Source organism: Ursus americanus, chromosome 14, assembly GCF_024610735.1.
Source record: "Ursus americanus isolate L20-20 chromosome 14, mUrsAme1.1.p, whole genome shotgun sequence".
Lineage (NCBI taxonomy): Eukaryota > Metazoa > Chordata > Mammalia > Carnivora > Ursidae > Ursus > Ursus americanus.
In genome coordinates this window covers 8,506,538-8,531,980 of record NC_142140.1, presented here as the reverse complement: position 1 = coordinate 8,531,980, position 25,443 = coordinate 8,506,538, and the positions used below count along the sequence as shown (strand labels likewise).

General features: G+C 39.8%; 1 protein-coding gene across 24 annotated transcripts in view; it reads left to right on the top strand.

The window, feature by feature from the left end:
- Window positions 1–25,443, top strand: part of SETD5 (SET domain containing 5) — an 80,592-nt gene extending 55,149 nt beyond the window's left edge. For 13 of the 24 annotated variants that reach the window (XM_087866818.1, XM_087866820.1, XM_087866819.1 and 10 more), the window contains 8 exons: window positions 3,511–3,640; window positions 11,682–11,926; window positions 14,897–14,953; window positions 16,828–17,298; window positions 20,157–20,455; window positions 21,329–21,462; window positions 22,043–22,131; window positions 22,507–25,443. In XM_087866818.1, the coding sequence (XP_087722944.1) occupies window positions 3,511–3,640; window positions 11,682–11,926; window positions 14,897–14,953; window positions 16,828–17,298; window positions 20,157–20,455; window positions 21,329–21,462; window positions 22,043–22,131; window positions 22,507–23,115 (2,034 nt within the window). In that variant the 3' untranslated portion in view covers window positions 23,116–25,443. The remainder of the gene's footprint in view (window positions 1–3,510; window positions 3,641–11,681; window positions 11,927–14,896; window positions 14,954–16,827; window positions 17,299–20,156; window positions 20,456–21,328; window positions 21,463–22,042; window positions 22,132–22,506) is intronic. The other 11 variants (XM_087866828.1, XM_087866827.1, XM_087866825.1 and 8 more) reach the window with 5 other exon arrangements.

Genomic DNA, 25,443 nt, shown 5'->3' with positions numbered 1-25,443 from the left:
TCTTTGGTTGGGCATAATGCTAGACTTCTAAGGATGTTAACTATTGGAGCATCTTATCAAGCCAGACAGTAGGATCTCCTATTTTGGTCCTTTGAGAAGGGTAGATAGTTATTTAGTACAGATTAATAATGAAGTCTGAATTGTAGGCAGTATGGGCTAGCCTTTTGAAATGCCACCTTAATCATTCTGATGCTGGGTTATAATCTTTGTATTCCTGTCTTGATTTTCCAACTGGCAGAGTCCTGTAAAAACCAAAAACATGTAGGAATTTGATTTCAAATCTGATGACAGTCCATTTCTTAGAACTCTTTTTACCTCGTATGGTTTAGGATTTGTCTCTGTAGCTCATCTTAGTATCTCCACTGACAACAGATAAAAATCCCATTTAACTCATGTCCATGTTTTATTCTCCAAATGTGTCTGACCATCCTTGGTCTTGTTTTCTGCAGGCTCTGCTCAGGCACTTTAATCTCTATATGTCGTATTAGTCTTCAGGAAGAGTTCAGGATATGTATGCTGAGTTATCTAGCAGAATTATCTTACTTAAATTGGGTCTTTTAAAATTTTTTAAGTTTAGATTTGCATTAGGTTAAGTCACAGCTTTAATATTTGCTGTTAACTTCCAGATTATATTACAAAATTAAAATTTCACTTTTTATAGCACAAAATTAATGAAATTGGGTCTTTTATCTAGAAATTGAACTCTGCTTTAATCTAGGTAGGGATGGAAAAGAGTTATTTTTAGATTGGTTAGAAAGGACACTTAGGTCCTAATGTAGGACCTGAGAAGATCTGCATTATTCAACAAAATTGTAATAATTTTCTGAAATTTTCTCAGAGAAGAATATGTTAGATGAGAAAAAACACTCCATGGAATTAGTTAGAACAGTGTGTATTGCTGATAGGCATACTGTTTCTTATCTGATTAAAGGATGTAAAAGCCTCATCATTTAAAAACCATGTAAAGTGGCATGTTGTGTATTTGCATCCAGATTCTTAGAGTGTTTGACAGAACATTTTTGATGTCCCTGGAGTTTCTAAATTATATTGAATCATGGTTCTTAAAAAGCACATTATGGCATATCTTATATTGAGTCTTCACTTATTTTAAGAATGGAAACGTTGATTTTATGAGTGATCAGTAAGCCTTTCAGTAGTGTCCTTCCTTGTTCTCTCTAAATCTTCTCTAAACTTTTACTTTGTAGGTATAATACATGTGGGCTGGGGGGGTTTGGTCTCCCAGATTTCTTAGAAAACCATCCTGACTGAAAATAAAGCACTTCGCTTTGCATTGGTATTTTATTGTGTACGCGGGAGGGGGTTATATAATCCGTGTATCTCCATACTCAGTTGAACAGGTCCTCACTAAACATGTGCGCCTAGTGATAAGCTACAAGCTTTTTTCATGTGCATTCTCACTTAGCCTTCGTGACAACTCTGTGAAGTTGGGTTATTGGCCTTGATTTATAAATCCAGAAACTTTGGCTCAGATGGATTGCCCAGAGTTAGGCAGCTAGTGAGAGGCACAGCCAAGTTTCAGTCCAGATCTTTGGACTCCAAAACCCAAATTAACTTCCTTGCTCCTTCCCCCTAGTAATGAGACTCATCAAAACATTTCTCTCACCTCTCTCTGAGCTTCTAACTCTGTATAAGAGTTTTGGAGAAGGAGGAAGTATCCTTTTGACCTAATAACTGCAGCTAGAACTGAGGTGCTGAGGGTATCTAATTTGTTATTACGGAACTTGCTAGCTACAAACAAATGTTCCAGTTCTTTTTTTTTTTTTTTTTTTTATCAGCTCTAAAATGTTATATAGACATACAGAAGGGCCAGGAGGAATGGGTTTGATCATATTTGCTGTGTTTGATCTTATAGCTAACCATAGCAGCATCTTACTCCTTAGAATGCCCCTGTCCTGGTTTTATTTTCCCTTTTTGTAGTCATCAGATCCAGAATGTAAATTCTTTTATGGGTGCGTCTACTTGACACTGGAAATTTAAGAAATCTTCTCTTGGAGGAAAGCACAGTGACCCCAAGTGAGTCCTGTCATCTGCTCTGAAAAGAAAAACTTGTATTAAAGGTATCTATAACCAAGGATTTTTCACTCATTTTGTCCTCCTGGGCCTAACTGTCCCCATCTATACATGAGTGCTTTGGACAAAGTGACCTCCATGGTCTCTCCTAAGTTGTAAGGTGCTGTGGTTCTGACAGTTCATCTTGACATCAGTATTCTGTGTATAAGCGAGTTCATTCTTGGTCTTATTTTGGCTTTTCAGAGACCTGGTCATATCATGAAATGTTGATATGATTCAACTGACTGTTGAGATCTCTTTTTTATATGCTTACTCACTCTTATTGCCTCGTGTTTATGGTTTTATTTTTGCTTTCATTTGGTAGACCACAAAGCCATTTATTTACATGATCTAAAATTTTTCTTGGTGAAATTTTCTTCATATTATTTCCTAAGAAATGATTATTTCCTAAGTTTCTAAGAGGGTATTTCTATTTGCTCTCTTTGGTGAAGAGAATATTTACTTACCTGTAATACTTGTTCTCTAAAGGTGTAAAATTATAATCACCTTTGCTCTTCCTATTTGGGGGAGGGTCTGATTCAGAAATTGATGTTTATCAAAATTCGATCTGTCTTATGTCAGGGCAGGAGAGCCACAGAGTGGTGAGCAACCTACAACTGTGTATCTTAAGAGAACACAATTACAGGTAAGAAATTTTCTCTCTTCCCCAGGATGAATAATCTTATTATCCTAATCTTTGCAGGCTCACTTTCTGACCTAAATTTATATCTCATCATTTAGATTACAAAAAAAATGTGACTGATTAGAGAGCTCTTTTTGACTTTTTCCCCTTTTTGATTTCTACAGAAGTTCATTTATTCTGGTGATTTGCATTATTCTTGCCTAATTTAACCAAAGTAGTTAGTAGGGAGAAAAAACTCACAGGTTATTCCATCTGAGAGTAGACCTTTTGGAAGTATTTTGTACCTGTACTGAAGAGCTGTTTATTCTCATCCAGAGTCTTCCTGTGAATCTTTTCTACTGTCTCTTCAGATGTCCTCAGCACAGGGCAGACAATTCTTAAGAGATCTTTTATCTTCCTTCGAGGCATTTATTTTATGTACTAATTTTATCCTATATGATCGAAGTCTCTCTCTCAAATGAAAGCTAAGATTTCTTAATCTCTTCCCGTTTACCCCATTCTAAGCAATATGAAAAGTTGAACAGTACTCATTTTTTACTGGTTTTGGTTTTGTGATGGGATCTCATTATATATAATCCAGATTATCTCAATTTTGCCCTGTAGAAGGAATTGATGGGGCAATATTCTAATATGCTGAAACGCAAGACAAAAAATACTTGACTGTGGAACTCAATGAGTGTGTTGGAGTGCATCTCTCACCAGTTGATATGTAATGATCTGGTTAATGTATTTAAAATAGCTTTACTAAGTAGTTTTAAATGAGTATTGATAATTCCCTGGTTCTTTTCCCATTGTAGCGCTGGATAAAGCAAGCCTTGGAAGAAGGGATGACTCAAACATCATCTGTACCCCAAGAGACTAGAGCTCAGCACCTATACCAAAGTAATGAGAATAGTAACTCTTCTAGTATCTGCAAAGATAATGCAGGTATGTATCTCAAACCTTCCTGAATACATAAGCAATGATTATTTCAGGTCCATGTAAAAAAATTCAGTTTGAGTACTTGAACAGTCTGATACAAAAAAAAAAAAAAAAAAACATTGTTATCTAAATAGTTACTTTACATCTGTCTTTACAGAGGAAGAGAGAGATCTCAAGTCAGGGAACAGTTTTCCCACGCCGACAAAGAAGGAACTAGACAGTGTACAGATAACAGCAGAAATGGTTATAAAAAGGTTAGATACATTTAAAGTAGTAAGTTTAGGAAATCTGTATCCATGTTTATAAGAGGAGAAATAAGCAAGAAAGATGGGGCACTGTTGGGGAAACAATAAAGATTGCATATGATTGAGCTGGGTGGGGCTTGGTTGAAGGGGCAGGGGGCGAATGAAGTAAATGAGAAATCCTTAAGATGTTATTGTTTTCAAAAGGGCTTACACAATTAGTGTAAAATTTTTTAGGAGACATGGCTTTGAATCCAGTATAAAGTCTTTGTGAGTTTTTAAATGAGAAGGTCCTAAAAAATCATCTGGTCCATCGGTTTTCACAGTAATTCTTACAGGGTAATTTTAATTAAATTGCAGTTTAGAGCACTGGTGCATGAACTTGTGATGCTAACTTATTTTGGCACCAGTCTTTTTACCAAAGTTTCTCCTGCCAATTTCAGCTTAATTGAAAAGTTCTCTGTGATTTCCATAAGTTTATCTGTAAATCAATTTTGTGAGTAATATGTAACAAAAATAAAATAAATTAGCTGCTAAAGGTCATGTAAGATCACGGCTAACATGATGTAATATTTCAGATTTTCATAAAAACTACTTCACTGTTACTGTTCGTTGACTTGCTGAGTAAATATGAACTTGAGTAGATTTTTACTAGTAATATCTGCTTTATGTTAAAATTCTATATAGTATGTGGAAAAAAGTAAGCTATTAAAAATACATTTTTTTTCAAATTATTAACTTAGTTAATTCTTCTATCTTTAATTTGGATTATACCTTATAAATTTTCACATGTATAACCCCAGGATAATAAAATCCCAGTGTAGAATATCTGGAAGATAAATGATACTATTTATCTTATCTTCATCTTTATTCTTAAAGTATTTTACTCTTCTTCTACATCAAAGATTAGGGAGATTTACTCAAACTAGATAAAAGAAATGCTGATGCCAGATTTCCACCAATATTATCAGTTTTTTGGAAGCTTTTACAGTATAGTGAGAGTATAACGTAAATGAAATCTTCTATCGAGTATATGTACATACGCACATTTGCATTTGTGTTTCTGTATTTGAGGCTGGGAAAGGGAGGTTGTATAGCAGTTCATGTCCTGACTAGCAAAGACTCATAGGCAAAGTGTCTTTGTTACTACATGCCCCAGTTGGAATGGTATTAGGACTATTAGTCACCAACCTTTATTGAATTTTTGCTCTCTTTAACAGTGTGAAACATTCAAAGGACACACCTTGCCCTTAAGGAGCAACATAACCAGAAGGAAAATACTTAATTAAGCAGTAGTCAAATGAATAACTTAGTATATTGCTGCAAGTTAGTATAGATCCTGAGGGATTATTTTTATTTGCTAGTTATGTTTTTTCAGAAAGACCAAAGAGATAATCAAGAAAGGGAAACGGTGGTGCCTGGGTGGCTTAGTTGGTTAAGCACCCGACTCTTAATTTTGGCTCAGGTCATGATCTCAGGGTTGTGGGACCAGGCCCCACATCAGGTTCTGTGCTGGACGAGGAGCCTTCTTAAGATTCTCTCATTCTCTCTCTCTCTCCACCCCCCTCCCCTCCCACCTCTGGGGGTGGGGAAAGAAAGGGAAATGGATTGATACAGCAGAAAGAATCCAATGGACCTGAATTTGAAGACCAGCTCTACCCATTACTAAGTACATGATGTTGGGCAAGTTACTAAGCAACTCTGATCCTCCTCTGTAAAATGGGAATACTAGTATCTCCTTTATAGAGCTTATATGAGATTAATAAGTTAAATAATGTATGTAAAGTGCTTAGTGTGTTATCGAACCCATAATAGGAATTATTACTAACATTATTCTACACAAAATACTCTTTCTTGTCGAGCATTTATGAAATATTTACAGAAATTAGTCAGATACTAGGGTACATTAAAGATTCTAAGTTCTTAAAATCTAAAGTTGTATAGTAATAAAAAATAAAATTAACTCTTCAGGAAGGAGAGGGCTTAATGTTCATTGTTTATAAATGGTGTAGGTATGTACCTAGGAAAGTCTAATCAGCTGAAAAACTTTGATTTAATAAGAGTTCAGTAAAGCCTCTGGATAGAAGATACATAGCAAAAAATTAATAGCATTTATGTACTAAGAAAATGAAAATTTTTTCATTCCCGAACTTAACAAAACTAAGAAGTCGCCTAGGAATAACCATAGTGGAACATTGTGGAGTAAACCATTGCTGAGAAATACGTTTAAAGTCTTGAGGAAATGAAGATAAAGTCTGTATTCCTTAATTGAAATTTTAACTATAATATCACCACCACCCCCCACCCCCGGTGGCTTCATATAGTTCCCATGGAACTAGTTCATTTTGGAATTTGATTAAACGAAGTTTATCTAAACATAAAAAGAAGAAAATAAAAAGACAAAGAAGTGCCTTCCCTAGAAGTACAAAACTAGTTTTTAGGAGCACCTGGGTGGCTCATTTGGTTAAGCACCTGTCTCTTAATTTTGGCTCAGGTCATGGTGTCAGGATAGTGAGATCAAGCCCCACGTAGGGCTCTGCACTGGGCTTGGAGCCTGCTTAAGATTCCCACTCACTCGCTTTCTCTCTCTCAAAGACGAAACAAAACTAGTTTCTAATATGAAGCTGGAAGCTAGTAATTAAATTAGAACAGTACTGGTGCCTGAGAGAGAGTGTGTGGGGGGTGGGGGGTGTAGAATAGCCAGAAACAGGTCTTAAGTAAATGAAATATTTGCTGAAATTATTCTGGAATTTTTACTTGCTCTGGGGATTGAAAAGAATTAGATCCTTGCCAAAGCAAGTTCTAGGCACATTCAAATATTTTTTTGTAAAAGTCAATCTTGAATAAAGTTTCTGTGTCTATATTATCTCTGAGTTAGTAGAGGAAAAGTCTATTGAGAGGAAGGATTTGCAATAAAAATGACAGGAGAGTAATAACCCTACTACTAGCAGTTTGGTAAGGTTTAACATAATGCATTAAAAAGGCTAATGCTCCGGGTTGCCTGGCTGGCTCAGTCAGTAGAGCATGTGACTCTTGATCTCAGAGTCAGGAGTTCCAGCCCCCACACTGGGGTTCGAGATGACTTAAATAAATACACTTAAAAAAAAAATACTACTTAACCTAGTTGTTCTGTTAGGTATCTGTTCTACAGAAATAAATGTAGACTAAAAAGTTTTGTATAAAGTACTAGTTACAGAATTATTCATAACTGCAAAAATATAGAGAATAAAAAGGATTTCGAGCATAAAGGAATGGTAAAATTTGTTTATTTGCTGTGTGCACATGCTTTTGGATGCACATTGCATGTACTATGCAGTATTATTAAATTTTTGACCCTTTATTCATTTTACCAAAGTAACCCCCCAAAAACATCATCTTACTACTTTCGAATTAGATTTCAGTGATCTGAATCTTGAATCTGTAAGAATATCAAAAGACAAGTATATTATGACCAAATGAAATTTCTACTACAAATACAAGGATGGTTTAGTATTTGAAAAATTATTCATATAAAATTTATTAGCAGGCCAGATGGAGATGGGGAGTAGTAGTACAGTAAATATGAATTTAATGATAAATCTAGTAAAATAAGATCTATGACTTTTTATTTTTAAGATTTTATTTAGAGAGTAGAGAGCACAAGCAGGAGGAGCAGAGGGAAAGGGAGAGAGAACCTCAAGTCGACTCTATGTTGAGTGTGAAGCCCTGTGCAGAGCTCAAGCTCATGACCTTAGTGGAAACCAAAAGTCAGACACTTAACTGACTGAGCCCCACCTATGATCTTTTTTTAAATCTATCTGAAAAATAGTTGCCAATTACGCTTAATGGTGAAAACTATTTACATTAAACCTTAAAGTGTATTATAAAGTATACCAAAACTAAATTAATACTGTATACTAAATTATATTTCAGTTAAAAAATAATAAATTGTCAAGATGGGTTGTCATATTATCCCACTTCTTACATTATTTAACAGTGTCTAGAATTATTAGCCAATGTGATTACCAAAAAAAAAAATTTATGAGATAGAAGTACAGGTAAAGAGGATGTGTGTGTTATCATTGTGTACAAATAATATGCTTTATCTACCTAGAAAAGCCAAGTGATTTAACTAAAAACTGGTAGCTGGATACAAAAATATATAAACATTTCCTTAGATGTTAAAAACAACATGAAGAGGGGCACCTGGGTGGCTCCGTTGGTTAGGCAGCTGACTCTTGATTTCAGCTCAAGTCATGATCTCAGGGTCCTGAAATCAAGCCCTCATTGGGCTCTGTGCTCAGCAGGGAGTCTGCTTGAGGATTCTCTCCTCTCCGCCTCTTCCTCTCCCCTTCCCCCACTCACACTCAATCGTGTGTGCTCTCTCAAATAAATAAATCTTAAAAAAAAAAAAAAACAAAAAACCCATGCAGAGAGTAACACAAAGGGAGAAATACATGTAATGTACAATGGTAACAAAAACTAAAGAATGTGGGGGAGTAACCCTAATTAGAAATGTGACAAATCAGGCTGCCTGAGTGGCTCAGTCAGTTAAGCATCTGACTTTGGCTCAGGACATAATCTCAGGGTCTTGGGATGGAGCCCCAAGTCTGGCTCCCTGTTCAGCAGGGAGTCTGCTTGTCCCTGTGCCCCCCTCCCCTGCTCTCACTCGCTCGCTCTCACTCTCTCATAAATAAGTGAATGAATGAATGAATGAGTGAGTGAAAGAAATGTGATAGAGCTATATGAAAAGGGATAAACGAAGGCATGAGTAGCTGAAAGATTGTGCCATGGTGCTGAGTGAGAATTCTTCCTCGGTTACTCATGAATTTAATACAATACCAATCAAAATTCTGACTTTGGGGAGAGGAGAGTACTGTCAGCATGGTGAATGATTTCAACAGTTCACTGACAGGAACAAGTATGCTAGAATAGCCAAAATATTTTGGGCAGCTAGAGGAGAATAAGTGGAATTACCCAAACAGTTTTATTAAAACGGATGTCAATATTGATGCTGTTTAGACAACAGGTGTACAAAACTGAACCCGGTTTGTGTAAGAATCTAATAGGATAAATGTCATTTCAAATCAATGGAGAATTATAGTTCTGTAATTTTAAAAGATTTTGGAAGAGCATAACTGTTTAACATGGGAAAAGGGCAGATAATTACTACCTTCTACTGAGGTATGTTTTGAGTTAAAGTAAATATGGAGATAAAGTGAGAATAGGCCAGTATTTTTTTTTTTTAAGATTTTATTTGTCCGAGAGACAGAACATAAGCAGAGGGAGCTGCGGGCTCTCCGCTGAGCAAGGAGCCCAATGTGGGACTCATTCCCAGGACCCTGGGATCATGGCCTGAGCCGGAAGCAGATGCTTACCCATGTGGGTGGTGGCAGATGCTTGTTACTTTGTGTTTCTGAGTGAAAATGATAGGTTATTGAGCTGTGTTATTTAGACAAGAGTCAATAAGGCCATGTCAAAATAAAGGTCTAGATGAAAATGCACCAGGATATTAGCAGTGCATTAATTTGTAGGTATGGTTTCAAGTTTTGTGTTTGCTTAAATATGTGGATGTTTGTTTATATAATTTTGTGAATTGTTTGAGTAAAGATGAAAAAATATAAGACTTGAAAAAAAATGTAAATATAGTGTTATTGTTAGAAAAAAGACAAATGACCACTGGCCCATCACCTTCCATCAGGGCAGACATCAGGTCTATTTTGTTGAATATGATACCATAATAAGAACTCAATAAATATGTTTTATGTGAATGACCTATAAGTTGATTTGGAAGTGGTAGGGTTCACCTGTACTTTCTAACTTCTCTAGAGTGAGCTTCATTACTTATCTAATTTCCTTTAGTATTTAGTGTTGGATCTGGCAGTATAGCAGTGGTTTGTTGTTTTTTTTTTTTAAGATTTACTCTCAAAGTACATTAAAAAGTATTCTAAACATGTCATGAATCACATGTTTGTTTTTTATACCTACCCACCTTTCAAAGGAGAAAAGAAAGAAAGCTTAGTTTCTGAAAAACAAGAAAAGTATGAATATACTTCCAATCTAGGAAAATAAAAAATTCTCACATATCAGAAAGAAAAAAAAGCCTGTCCAGTATTTTTTGCATTTATTCTTCTCTCCATTTGCACATCTGTTAGCCTAGTTCAGTGCCTCATAACTCTGTTAACTACTTCATTAACTCCAAATAGTCTCCCACTGTCATTCTAACTATTACTGCCAGAGTAATCATCCTGAAGCATAACTCTGATCATGCCTTCTGTCCCAAAACTTGTCCTTGAAGGACTGGGATAAATGCTACTCCTTCCACTAAGCCTTGGGAATATATTTTAACATAATGATTAAGAACATAAATGAGGGGCGTCTATGTGGCTCAGTCGGTTAAGCGTCTGCCTACCTGCAGCTCAGGTCATGAACCGGAGTCCCCAGATCAAGCTCCAGGAGATTGAGCGTCTGCCTTCAGCTCAGGTCATGATCCTGGGGTTCTGGGATCCAACCCCGAGTTGGGCTCCCTGCTCAGCAGGGAGCCTGCTTCTCCCTCTCCTCCCTGCTTGTGCTGTCACTATCTCTGTCACTATCTTTGTCTCTCTCTCTCTCAAATAAATAAAATCTTTAAAAAAAATAGAATGTAAATGAAACTAAACTACCTAGTCTTTATCTCTGCACATCAAATTCCTCATCTTTAAAATGGATTTATACAGTTGTTCGTATTAAATCTGATAATTCGCATAAAGTACATAGAATAGCAACTGGTATATAATCACTTAAAAGTATAATTATTTTTTTTAAGATTTTATTTTTGAGTATTAATCTCTACAGCCAGTGTGGGGCTTGAACTCAGGACCCCGAGATCAAGAGTTGCAAAGCATAAGTATTTTTTTACGAACACATAGCAGTATGATCACCTCTGTTGAGAGTCTTAAACTTACATTAAACATGTTTTACCTCTGTTTTCTCATCCTCACAAATTGTAAATCCCTTTAAATAGAATATATGGTGACCTTCTCCCCTCGCATACCTAATTCAGTGGTTTCCATATAGTAAGTATTAAGTAAATAAATATCTTTTAACTGTAAATGAATAAAAGTAGGTTTTTCCTCTGAGAAAGTTAGATAGGTGCTTTGACCCGAGTGGTCATTAAAATATATAGGGTAGTAATTTCCTTTATAAGTGGACCAAAGAACTATAAGAAGTGTAGGCTATTCCAGTCAGAAGAGGAGTACCAGCCTCATTTTTGAAAATGGTTGTGAGAAATTTTTGTAAAAATCATTTCCTACTTTGAAGTACTCTAAAACTAGGGGCCAGATATATAGGTCAGGTAATCATGTGTAACTCTTTCCTACTAAAGCAGAACATTATAGAAAGAACTGCCAAAAAAAATGGTAAAAATACATAAAAGAAGATAAAAGAAGTATGGTGTTAACATTTTAGAAACTTGAGCTGGTGACCTGGCATTTAAGTAGAGGGTGATTTTAACAAAGTGACACAGAACTGAGATTTTTAGAACTCAATGTAAAAAATTTTTTTTAAATTATGTTCCCCCCTGGAAGAGATTAAATTCATTCCAGAGATCAGTCATCAGAAGTGTCAGATTCATCTGGTGACTCTCTGGGCAATAGAGAATTTTGAGAATTACTTAAGTGTGGCAATTAAAGAGTTCTTTGGGCTTTGGGTTTGATTGTGGGAGATACCAATGGGATGAGGCAAAAGAGGAATTAAGAGCCATTGTGGGCTAGAGATTAATGGCTTTACTACAGAGCCTCTCTTTAAGCTGTGGTTTCAATCTCTCATCCAAGCTTTGTATTTCACAGACTTGTTGAGCCCATTAAAGAAATGGAAGTCTCGCTATCTGATGGAGCAGAATGTCACCAAGTTACTGCGGCCTCTTTCTCCAGTCACACCACCCCCTCCCAATCCAGGCTCAAAGAGCCCCCCACTGACCACACCTGGCCCATCTCACCCAGAAGAGGAGTGTCGAAATGGATACAGCCTCATGTTCTCACCAATCACGTCTCTTACTACTGCTAGTCGCTGCAATACTCCTCTGCAGTTTGAGGTGATTTGGGTTTGCTTATTGGGAGTGCTGAATATGAAAATTATCATTTGCCCCTCCTCATTTCAACTATAATATCATTCCAAATATTTCTTGACCATGTTCCTATCAGTCTCAGCAAGAGAATTGGAAACCTCAGCGTCGGTGTGACCTGTTACCTGGTAGCCTCTCATCTTCCCTAAAAGTCCCCATACTTCCCCAAAAAGGAATAGTTCTGCCATGGATGACATTGATCTGTTTTTGCATGCAATCCATCAGTCTCCGTAACTGTAGTAAGCATGCTACATCTCCATCTTTGTTTTTACTGCATACCTTGGTTAAAATAGGTCTCTAGCTGCTTAGTAACCACTAATGATACCAGCCTGAGAGCTCAGGTTATACAGATTGATTGTCTTTCTTTCTAGGCCTTTAAATGAGTGAATTATCGCTCCCTGTTGTTTTCTATTCTTGTTGTGGCCTCAGTGAACAGAGATTTAGAAAGCTTTGGGGTATGATTTGTGGCAAATGAGGGGTTTTTTCCTACTCCAGGTTACCTTCCCTTGTTACAATGTGTTAGGAATGAAAAGTAGAAAGAGGCTAACAACATGTATTTGTAAGAGACATTTACTACATTTCACTCTATGGATTAAGTTAGAAATGTATATCTTAGCTATTGGAACAGTTAATTCTGAATCACATTCTTGTGTTCACGTGTGGATGACAGCAGGTTTACTGAATAGAATCCTTCTGTATAAAAAAAAATCTATTGCATGTTGCTTTGATTTGAAATTCATTAAACAGTCTCTTCCTTCTTCTTAAAAAAAAATTGCTCTGATCACTAAACACTTAACTCTGCCCCTAGCTTGTAACTTCTCCAGATGTGTTCTTTGATAAAGGTGAATGCTTTAACCAATGCCTTCCTACCTATTCAGCCCTTATGAGAGCACAGGGATTAAAAATACCCAGATTTCTGAATGGCTAACTCAGAAGGAGGTAACTAGCAACCTTGAAAGCAGGAAATAGCTATGTTGTATACCTGAACTAAACTGTATTAATTACTTTGGGAGCAAACCTCTTTGGCAAGGGGATGGCAGGGAAGCAGGGGGAACCTTCCTGGTTACATTTGGTTTATAGAGAAGTTACTCTTTACCAAATTCACTGTGGCAGTCTTGTTAGCTATACAGTAAAGCACCTGATTTCGGCCTTACTTGGTCTAATTACCTTGATTTTTCAGTTAGCAGGTAGAGTTTAATAGTAAAATTTCATAGAATATTCACCCTGGAGCACAGCAAATTGTAAGCATAGGATTTCATACTTTATCATTGCAGATTTTATTATAATTAAGAAGGTGAAATTGCAGAAATTAGAAGGTACATCACCTTCCAGGACAGTTAAATTGAGCAGTCGGTGCATTTCCTAATACCATGTAGTATTTTGGATAACTGAAACACTGTGCAAGGATAAGGTGTTTTTATTTATTTTACAAATCAAAGATCAGTTTAGTGATCCATAGTGTAAGCATAATGTTAGAATACTGGGAATAAAAGAAAATATATTAAATAGCTCATCCCTTCAAAAAGTCTAATGCCTATTTTCACTGTTTCAGTCTCGTGATTTAACTAAGGAAATTTAACCTTTCTTGTCAATAAAACAAACTTCACCATCCTGACCATCTTTATCACCATTTTAACTGCCGTGCTCTTTCCTATATTCTGGTATAGGAAGCCTTATTTCCATCCAAGACTGTGACACAGAGAAATACCGAAAAGGTGTCACAGGTAAAGATCAGTTTGGTTGGGGAAGAATCTTTTTTAAAGGAAAAAGGTCCTCCCAGTGAAAAATGTCTCCAGTGCTAAGGGAAGGAATTGAGGAGAACATGCAGTTCAAGATCGTAAGGGAGGAGGAAGCATCAAGGAAAAGGAGTAAAAAGCAACTTTGGGAGGGCACACTTAATTAACCCTTCCTTTCCACCAGAATAAGCCTTCCCTTCTCTTCCTGGCCCAGTGTCTACACACTACCCAGCCCACCAAATAAAATTAATAGCCTCATTACACCTCCCATGGAATGGGTCTGCTCCCAATATTAGGAGCCCTTTCCTTCCCTTCCCCCTAGTACTTCGAATCCATGTCATAACTACCACCATCTTTCTGTCCACTTATTACCATTCAGATCTTCCATCAGAGTTCACTGTCCAGTTCCTGTTTAAGTGCTGTGGGAGTGCTGCCTCAGGTGAAAGCTCTAAGGGGAATCCTGTTTAAGATGCAGAGACTTGAAATGTTCCCCCCTGTTTTCCTCCCCCACTCTGTTCCCAAAAGTACAAGGGATTTTAATATCAGAGAACATTGGTAGGTAGGGGTGTTCAGATCCAGGTTGATTATGCCGTAAACCATCTAGCCTATGAGCTAGATTGCGTTCTGTCTCCTATAACTCTTATTCAGGAGGAGCTGGCCATCTCCCTAGCCCTCTCAAGCCCCGGCATGCTCAGCACTTTCCCTGGACAGTGGTGACAAGCCTGAACCACACAGGAGAATGAAGAAATATGACTTTCAGAAGGAGGTGTGGGATAAAAGAAAAAGATTCCCCTATGGAGGAATAAGTGGTAGGGTGCCCATCAGTAATAAATACTATAGGCTGCTCAACTGTCATCAGATGTAGAACAGAATTTCAAATGAAATTATAGTGTACAGTTTCACCAATCTAAACTTTTTTCTGTTATCTGCTTAAGATGTTTACTTATAGCATGAAACATTATAAACAGTTTATCCCTGAATGCTTTCAAGGACACCAGGAAGCATTTTTAACCAGTCGTTCCGTCCATTGAGATGAATTCTGCAGTTAAACATTTCCCCTGTGCATTCTTTTCCCTCCCCCTGCCCCCACCACAAAAAGTTGTGGCTAACCATCTATGCTTGCTTTTACTTTATTTTTTTGTTTGTTTTGTTTTGCTTCTTGACTTCGGATAGATGAATAACAAGATGCTTTTCCCTCCTCTAGAACATATCCTCCCCTGAGAGTTCCCCTGCGAATAGGCCCGAGTCCCTGTCACCCGAGGTAGTTATCACACCATCTCAATCACACTTGGAGGCTGAGAGTGAGTGTGCATGAGTGTGTGGGAGGGCTGGGGGGTCTGAATGAATGGGGCAGTAGGCTGAAGAGCAACCAGTCAGTCGCTGTAAGTTGAATGAATCTTCCCATGTGTGACTGGATCACTCAGAACTTTCAATGTAGATGGAGGAAAATGAAGGGGTGTGTGTGTGTGTGGTGGTGGTGGGGTTTGTTGTTTGGGGGAGGGGGTGGCTGAAGAGTTCTCTTAAAGAATAGAATCTGGAAGTCAAGTTTAAAGCAAGCTGAAGATGTGGTGGGAGCCTTGGTAAAGAAAGTAACAAATAAGGTGTGTTCGTTAAATAAGGAAAGTTGAAATCAAAAGTTGGTAGGAGCTATCTTTTGATATTTATTATCTTGGGCTGATAAAGGAGCAGTTTATACTGGAAAAGTTAGGCAGTGATTTATGTCTTGTTTCAGGGTTAATCTGACAGCTCTGTTTAACTGGATGTTTGGGACTTTGGTTGATAGATTGAACAGCTTGTTTAGAAAGGGAGAGTCCTGCCTCTCTGCTTTCTGTTTTCTTTATAGCTCCTTCCTGGGTATACAAGGAAACTAAGTCAGCCCATGGCTTCTGGGACACAGGCCTTCCTTCTGTAGTAGTGGAGATGTGGTTGCATACAAGTGGTATCTCTTAGGATATCCAATTGAGTGTTTTTCTCAGACACCCTACTGCTCTGAAGATGTTAAATACAGATCTTAGTGCTAGAGTTTCTTAACTGTTAAAAGATATGTAGTAATGATTAACTCTGAATCCACGTGGAGCCTTTTTCCTCTTGAAGAGAAAGCTGTAGTCTCTCATAACCTTTCAGAAATTAAATGAACTATTAACTCTACCCCTTTTCCAGTTAAAAAATTAGTGCTAAACTTAGTGATAGTGGATAAAATTCTGAATCAGAATTTTATAGATCAGTGTGAAACTGAAAAAAGTTGTATTCTAGTGTACTAGAGGTTTTCTGGGTGTTTTTTACTCTTGTAAGAAAATCGTGGTGTGACATGTGGACTTTTGGTACCATTCTTTCTAGAGAGTTAGTAATAGTTGACCTAGTGGTGGAAAATCTTGGTGTTGGGAGGTAATGATAACCAAAGTGTAGATGTGGTTTATTTTTTATACAATTCAGCATTTTGAATGCTCTGCAGTGATGGGCATTAGTGGTCTTGCGGTATGTGTACATACATCAGAGGATAAAGAATTGAGTGGCCAGAAAGTTTTATGAGAAGCACACATAATTAATAGTGAAAGTGAGTAAAGAACTGGTTGTTTGATGTCTTTAACTAATATCATTCTCCTTTACTAAACCAGTAACTTAAATACTTGACTTTCTACTTACTACTTTCTTTCCCTTTTTCCCTCCTCCCACCTTCCATCAGTATTAAATACAAATGAATAACACCAGAAGCCAGTTATCTTAAGACACCAGTCTCACCTCTGTAGCATACATGGGGCTCAGGTAAATCCCTGATTATACTTCTAGTCCCTTAATGTAGTACAAGGTGACTCAGCAAACCTGATGAAAGGCTAAGCGGGCAAAATAGTCACATTTGGCCAATTGTCTAATTCTGATTTTCCCAGGCTTCTCATCCAGAAAACTTTAAAGCAATTAGTGAAAGGCCGGCATTCTGTAGTAATCTGGCCTGTATATACTATTGCTCCAGGGGACTTTTACAGATGTTAATGGCTTTCTTTCTTGTACTTCCATCCCTCTTACCCCATCCCTCTTACCTTTCACCCGTGCCCCTCTCACTTCCCTTCCTTTCTGCCCTTTGACTTTTTCCTTCCCCTGCCTCCTCCTCCATGTCTCTGTTGATTTTTATTCTTTCAGCTTTGTCACCGGAAGGACCTGGACTTGACAAAAGTAGGCTACCTTGACTCCAACACTAACAGCTGTGCTGACAGACCTTCCCTGATCAACTCAGGTCCTTCTGACCTGGCTCCTCATCCCTCTATCGGGCCCCCCTCTGAGACTGGCTTTCCAAGTAGGAGTGGAGATGGACATCAGACCCTTGCGAGGAACTCGGACCAGGCATTTCGGACAGAGTTTAATTTAATGTACGCCTACTCCCCATTGAACGCTATGCCTCGAGCAGATGGATTATATCGAGGGTCTCCCCTAGTAGGGGATAGGAAGCCTTTACATTTGGACGGGGGATATTGTTCCCCTGCAGAAGGGTTTCCCAGCAGATATGAACATGGTTTTATGAAAGACCTCTCTCGTGGATCCATGTCACCTGGTGGTGAAAGGGCTTGTGAAGGAGTCCCGTCTGCCCCCCAGAACCCACCGCAGAGGAAAAAGGTAAGTGTTCTGCCTTATATGGGCCCTTTTGAAGAATATTAACTAAGCAATTCAGTAGGTATTTATTGAGTTAACCACCATGTATTCAGCACCATTCTCCATGTGAGGAAAACAAAGAGACATATAAGACATGATCTCTGCCATGTCCAGTGAAAGACAAGACTGTTTTGTTTTAAAGATTTTATTTATTTGAGAGACCAGGGGCACGGGGTACCATGAGCAAAGGGAGGGACAGAGGGAGAAGGAGAAGCAGACTCCCCACTGAGGAGGGAGTCAGATATGGGGCGCAATCCCAGGACCCTGGGATCATGACCTGAGCCGAAGGCAGCACTTAACCAATTGAGCAACCCAGGCGCCGCTGTTTTGTTCTGTTTTGTTTTTTAAGACAAGACTGTTTTTAATACAATTTAATGAATGTTAGAAATATTCAGCAAATTTAAATGCCTGCCATGTATGTGCTGTATACATGCTATGCAATCAAAGGATAGAACAATGAAAAAGAATAATGCTAATTACTTGTATTATTTAGCACTTCCCATGTGTTAAGCTTTTCCTTATGCATTATATCCTCACAGTAATCCTGTAAGATGGGTAATTTCCCATTTTGCAGATGAGGAAGCTAAGGCAAGTTGAGTGACTTGCCTGTGGTCACATAGCTAGTAAATGGAAGAGCCAGGACACTGCCCAGGTCTGATTCCAGATTTCATGCTCTTATTGCCACTATGCTATATATTGCTTCCTAAGTTCTGCCCTAATGGAGGTTAAAGCAAGGGAGACTGAGGTAATCAGATAATTATATTAAGAAGTAATTAATTACAGTGGCAGTGGATGCTCCAAAGGAGTTGTTCAGATATAGTAAGAACGCCTAAGCCACAACCTGGCCTAGTCATATATGTGGAGGGTACATTGAGAACAAACAAGAGGCTCCTAGCTAGTTTGAGAGGTGGTGGAGTGAGATGACAGGTCACTCACTGATTTAGCTGATTTCATATGGTAAGTAGGAAGCTGTCTGCCAACAAACAAGGGGAAGGATGTTACGGAAGAGGGAGCAGAACTCATAGCTGTGTGCCACTCCAGTGAGTGGGCAGCAGGGATGCGGTGTGGTTGAAAACAGTTGAATGTAGTATCTGGTGAAAGATGGGGAGAGTGTGGAAAGAGACGGTGGAACAGGGCCAGGCCATAGATTGCTGGCTAACAGGTTGGGACTTAACTTGTAAGTAATGCCTGTTCATGTGCTTTTTATGTCAGTGGATTTCAACTGGGGGCATTTGAAAATGCATGGGAGTATTTTGGGTTGCCACGGCAACTTCCATTTATTGTGCAGAGCTAGAGATGTTAAATGTTCTGTGTGTGTGACAGTCTTACACAATTGCAGAATATCTGTAGTAGTCTCATTGAAATGTAGCCTAATGACTTTTGATATTTGCATTTCAATGAAATACATTGCCAGAATTTATTATTATTATTATTAATTCTTTTGCCAAGATTGTGTGTGGAAAATGCATACACAAGATGGTACTACTTTGCATTTTGGTTATATTTTACATTTGAACAGAAAAATGAGAGCCCTGAGGGAGTAGAAGGCAGAAACACTGGCAGATAATTTGGAATAAGATAGCAGTGGGTTTAGGGGCGCCTGGGTGGCACAGCGGTTAAGCGTCTGCCTTCGGCTCAGGGCGTGATCCCAGCGTTATGGGATCGAGCCCCACGTCAGGCTCCTCCGCTATGAGCCTACTTCTTCCTCTCCCACTCCCCCTGCTTGTGTTCCCTCTCTCGCTGGCTGTCTCTATCTCTGTCAAATAAATAAATAAAATCTTTAAAAAAAAAAAAAGATAGCAGTGGGTTTAGAAGACTTGTATGAACAGCATTGATCATCAGCAAAAATTAAAACATCTTTGGATTTCTGATTCATTATTATGTACAACAGTGATTGTGAAATCATGATTTGTTATTTGAGAATTGTTGAGCGCCTGCTGTCAGTCAGGTTCTGTGCTGGATTTTAAAGATAAAAAGCCATAAAATTTTGGTCTTTGCCCTCGTAGAACATACAGTTTAGTGGAGGAAAAATCAAGATACTGTAACAGGTTGATAGCCAGTGTAGGCAGTGTGCTGTAACAGCAAAGAGGAGGTGTACTGGGCGGGCCAGGGAGGAAGGCTCTGTGTTTTGGCAATCAAGAGAGAATGAGGCAGAATTGGGGAAAAGTTTCCAAGTGTACATTTCCTAGACTAGCTTGCTACAATATGAACTGCAAATCATTCTTTCTCTTTTTACACTGGTTTCCCTGTGTAAGACAGAAACAGTAATAAATCCCTGCATGCGTCTTGAAAAATTGAACACATCGAAGAATCCTGAAGTGTTGGCTTTTTCTTTTGATTTTTTCTTGTCTGTCTCTCTCTTTTTTTTTCTTTTTTAAAAAACAACTGACTCTGAGGATTCTTAGGGATTGGGAAAGCGCTGTTAGATCACCTGGAAGGCTTTTTCAAACTACACAGCTCCCAACACCCCTTTCCCTTTTCTAGGTGTTACCATTGTAGCAAACAGCTGATAGCATGCTTCTGTTACTGGGTCACTGTGATCTCAGTTTTCTGAAGGCAGAAAAAAGGTTGAGGTCTGCTGGTGAACACTGTTCTTCAAAAATGTCATCTCCCAAGATATTTTCTTCTTACCAATTTCTGACTGATTTAAATATGTAGCTGTGCTCAGATCTCTCACATCTGAAGGAAGGGTTGCTAGTGTTGGTTCCTGCTTTATTTGCATGGCAGGCTAGTGGTTTATGAGGGTTCCCATCTTCTTTCCCTGTTGTTAGTGATCCACTGACAATGTCTAGCTAGAGTTCTCTATCTTGTTTCCCTCCCAGGTATCCCTGCTGGAGTATCGCAAACGGAAACAAGAAGCCAAGGAGAATTCTGCTGGTGGGGGAGGTGACTCTGCACAGAGCAAAATCAAGTCTGCAGGAGCTGGGCAAGGCAGCAGTAACTCACTTTCTGACACTGGTGCCCATGGTGTGCAGGGATCCTCAACCCGAACCCCATCCTCCCCTCACAAAAAATTCTCCCCATCTCATTCCTCTGTGTCCCATATGGAGGCGGTAAGCCCATCAGATTCCAGAGGCACTTCATCTCACTGCAGACCTCAAGAGAATATCAGCAGTAGGTGGTAAGTTTATGTTTGATGCTGAAATAATTAAATTCAAGAGGGAAGTATACATCTAGAATCATTCCCAGTTTTACTTAAAATGTATGAGAACACTTACCTGAGAAAGGAAGCCAACAGTGCCATCTATGCTGTGCAGCTGATTTAATAGTATCAGCCACAACCCCTCCCCCACCCCCCTCAGCTTTACAGAAGCAAAGAGTTGCCACCGAACCTGCAGAACAACACTTTGGACGCCATGTAGTTGTGGACACAGATGAGCTATTTTATTTGCTGGGCACTAACACTGCCTCTTCTATTTTTTCATTTCGTATGAAAGGTAAGTCAGGAGTTCAGCTCAGTTCCACTTAAATTACAACCGAAGTCTCAGTTGCACACAGCTAGCATGTACAGAAAGATAAGACATATTCTGAAAGGACTTGTCTGGTTTAGGGGAGACCACAAGTAGATAAATAACATTGTAAGTAAATAATAAATAGTAGCAAGTGTTGAGCATCAAATGAGAGAAATCAAGAGTGAGGCTGTTTGGGGATCTTGCACTGAAGCAGTGAAGTCTAGGAAAGAAGAGACCTGGCTCAAATGAGTAATATTTCTTAATCTATAGAGCATTTATTAAATTACTACTATGACCCAGGCACATGACTTCACAGAAGAGAAAAATTTATTATTTCAGTTAAATGCAGACATCTTTAAATTCCTTTTTTCTATAGTTTAAGGCAGAGAAAATACCTTGTTTTAAATTAGTCCTGAAGAAAATAATGTCTAAGAGGATGTTATAAGGGAATGCATTGTACAGCCTTTGTCAGAGCTTCATTTGTTCCAGACTCTTGATTCTGAAGTCCTGTGGCATAAACTTGCATCCTGTTTCCTTTACAGGATGGTTCCCACATCAGTGGAACGACTCCGAGAAGGAGGGAGCATCCCCAAGGTCCTCCGAAGCAGTGTAAGGGTGGCCCAAAAAGGAGAGCCTTCTCCCACGTGGGAGAGTAACATCACAGAGAAAGACTCAGGTGAGCCCATGGTCTTCTGCTACCAGCCAGGTTTAGGGACACATGAGCCAGGCTCTACACAGTGCTCACCAAATGCTGGACTGAGGTGAGTCAGTTTCTTATGCAGTTGGGCTGCACTGGAGGGAGGTTCCAGTTCAGTCTTGTTGCCACTCTTCTGGGCTACAGCATTCTTAAGATCTTGCGTCCACCAAGTGTTCTCTTTCTCTATCCCTTCCTCCCTCTCTTTCTCTCTCTCTTCCCCTCTCTCTACCTCTCTGTCCCCCTCTTTCTCTCCCTTCCTCCCTCCCTCTCCCTCTCTCTCCCTTTTTCCCAAGAGATAACTTTCTGTAACTCTTCTCTGCAAAGGCCTGGAAATCCATTTTGATAAAGGATGAAGAGAAAGGAGGAGACAGGAATCAGATCAGGCATTTAAAACATCACCCATAATTAACCACTCCTTTTGCCCCTCTGACATGCTGCACTCACCTGATTTGTCAAAAAGAAAGCAGCATGGGTTGGTGATACTCTTGGTGATTTGAATGAACAATGGCTATTTCTCACTTATTCTAGGAAGCCAAGTTGATTTTCTTTTATCTTCCAGACCCTACAGATGGAGAAGGCCCAGAGACACTGAGCTCAGCACTCTCTAAAGGAGCAGCCGTTTACAGCCCTTCCAGATACAGCTACCAGGTGAGACAAGAAATTGCTCATCTCTGGGCATAGGAGTATATTCTGGGTTCCAAATATTTTGTGATCCTGGCCATCCTTTGCAGTTGAGATGCCGTCTTTGCATATAGTTTCAGCAGCCTTGGAAATAAGTCATCATCTGCTCACCTTCAGGTAATAAATCATGCCAGAAAAATAAATAAAGTGATCAGAGACAGCCATTTTACTGTCTTTGGTATCCTAAAAAGAACAAATGGTTAAGAAGAAGAAGAAGATGGAGAAGAAGAAGAAGATGGAGAAGAAGAAGAAAAAGTAGGGTATTTTAAATATTCACAAGCCTAAATGGCTTAAATAGGGACTTTTTCACCTCCTTATGCTTTTCCTCCCGACTCTTTCTAGCTCCTGCAGTGTGATAGTCCACGGACAGAATCACAAAGCCTCCTTCAGCAGAGTTCCTCCCCCTTTAGAGGACATCCCACCCAATCTCCAGGATACAGTTATCGAACTACTGCACTGAGACCTGGAAATCCCCCCTCTCACGGTTCTTCGGAATCTTCCCTCTCTTCTACGTCCTATTCCAGCCCCGCCCACCCTGTATCCACAGACTCGTTGGCCCCATTTACGGGGACACCAGGGTATTATAGCAGCCAGCCACATTCTGGAAACAGCACTGGCAGCAATCTTCCAAGGAGGAGCTGCCCTTCTAGTGCTGCTAGCCCTACCCCACAGGGCCCCTCAGACTCGCCGACCTCAGACTCGGTCTCCCAGTCCAGCACAGGAACTCTGAGTTCCACCTCCATCCCTCAGAACTCTAGGTCGTCATTGCCATCAGACTTACGGACTATCAGTCTGCCCAGTGCTGGGCAGTCCGCTGCCTACCAGGCCTCCAGGGTATCTGCGGTTTCCAATTCACAGCACTACCCACACCGTGGGAGTGGGGGTGTGCACCAGTACCGACTCCAGCCGCTGCAAGGGTCAGGAGTCAAGACTCAGACAGGACTTTCCTAGGGCTTCTGGATTTGGGCAAACAGAACTGAATGAGCCCATAGCTGCTTCCTTCCAGCTGCCTCTGGAACCTAGGCCGAGCATATTGCTGGGGAAGAGGGTACAAGGTGCCAGAGGACTGGGTCTGGTCGACAAGAAACGAGACTTGTGGTCGCGACTGGCTCTGGCCTTGGAGAAAGATGTAAATCTTGTCTGAAGCAGAGACTATAAAGAAGTTTCTCCCTGCTGTTAAGGGTACATTGTTGACAAGCAAATGGTGTTCCGGTTAGTAACGGTTCTAAGTGCAATGAGTCGTGTTGAAGCCTCTGTCTCCCGTCCTTGCCTGTAGCCTGTAGTCACTTGTGCAGTGGGGACATCTTTTTACACATACACACACACATACACCCTCCCCCCCCCCAAAAAAAAAGAAGTTTTCTTTTCAGAGGAAAAAAGTGAAAAGAGCCAATCTCAAAGCCCCAAGCCATCTGAGTAGTATTAGGGTTTTTATGCACTTAAGAAGAAAGGTAGGTATGGAAATGTTCGCCCTGTGACAACCATTCCAAAAGCAGATATCTGGCCGAGATGTGTCCACCAAGAATACTCCCTACCTTCGTCATAAAATCACCGAGAAATAGGCAGGGATAGCAAAACTTGGAATGTGCTCTGGCTGAGGGGTGCCTGGCTCTCTGAAGAAGAGCTCCTGGTCAACTTTTGATGATTCAGGAGCAGATGATCATAGTAGATTGTCTGAGCCCCCAGCTGTTCCCACCCCTCTCCCCTCCCCAAGCTGTCTCACAGCTCAGTAACCCAGAAAGGAAGTAGGCAAAGAAAAGAGAAATAAGTGAGATGGGCCAATTGCATTACAACTTATCAGCTGTTGGCAATAAATTTGATTAGTAAGGATCCCAAATGGTTTGGGAATTCTTGAATTTTATTTTTTCTACTCCCAGTTAATCAGGAGTTGACGATCCTGTGAATAGGACCACCTCCGTGATTAGGGAGCACGCACTTGTGACTGCAGGGTAAGAGTGGAAAGATACGTTTGTGGAGTGGCACCGACAGGACTGTGATTGTGTGTGGGCATGTCCCACATTTCTTTGGGGGATGCTTATTTGAGTGGCCCAGGTGAGAGTTATAAAGCCACCCACACACCTAACACTGTTCTGGATGAGAGACGCGAGCAGACTGGCTTCTCCCCATCAGTGCATTGTGCCTGTTGTACGCCCCTGGAGGAGCCCTGGAGCCTGCCCAGGTGGGGTACACAATCTTTTTAAATTCCATACGGTTGCCAGCTTATTTCTTTCACTTGTTTACTGTAATATCCGGCGTGTTTTTATTTATCTAATTTTGTATTCAGTTATAACCATGGTAGGGGTAGCAAATATATGACAGGTGTAATCCCTGGTGCTGCAGTGGACCTTACTTCTTTTCTTTTGGACAAGATAATACTGTGAGTCTCCCTCCTTCCTTCCAATTTGTTTTCTTCTTTTTTCCCCCCAGCCTCTTGCATCCCCTTCTTTTCTACCCTCTCCTACAACTATCATATGCACAGTCTTCTCTCTTTGTGTGTGACTGTTACAAAATTTCACTTTTTCAAAATTGAAATCAGGTGTTTGCTCAAATGAGGGGAGATTTTTTTTTTTTAATGCTGAAAACCTCAGCAGAATACTTTTCTTTTTGTTGTTTCCCCCACAAACCCATCAGTCTGGGAGAGCGTTGGGAGTGGAAATCATGTTGCCTGGGATGCTGGTTTCTTTGTATATTATATAAAACGTATGTAAATGTCTCTCCATTTGGGCTGGGGTTTGCATTCTCTCCTTGGCTAAAGCCAAGGGGAGAAGCCAGCGGGCAGGCGGCCCTCACCCTGCCTGGCACGTGCAGAGACCCCAGCCACTCTGTGTGGGCAGGGTGCTGTCAAGACCAGACCTCTGGGGGGGGTGGGGGCGGGGGGTGGGGGGAACTCTTGGAAGGGAAGAAGTATCACTTCTTTCTCAAGTGGAGTGTTTACACCTTGCTGTAACATTTGAACTTTCACAAGAGATGTAATAATTTTGATAATAAAATTCTTAACCATAATAATCATAAAGTTGAGAACTTCTTTGTCCAATTCTCTGACCTTGCCTTGCCTGGTTTTCATACTGCTACCCTTACCTGAAGAGGCATATGCTCTTGGTGGAGTTGTTTTGCGCATAATGGACCAGGAATATGTATTGATCTTCCTTCAGCCTTTTATGATTCAAGTCAGGCCAGTATCAAGGCCATGCAGCAGCAGTGAAACTAAACGTTACAAACTGATTTGAACTGGACTGGGGTTCCTGACCTTGGCCTCATTCATTCATCAGCTATTTATTG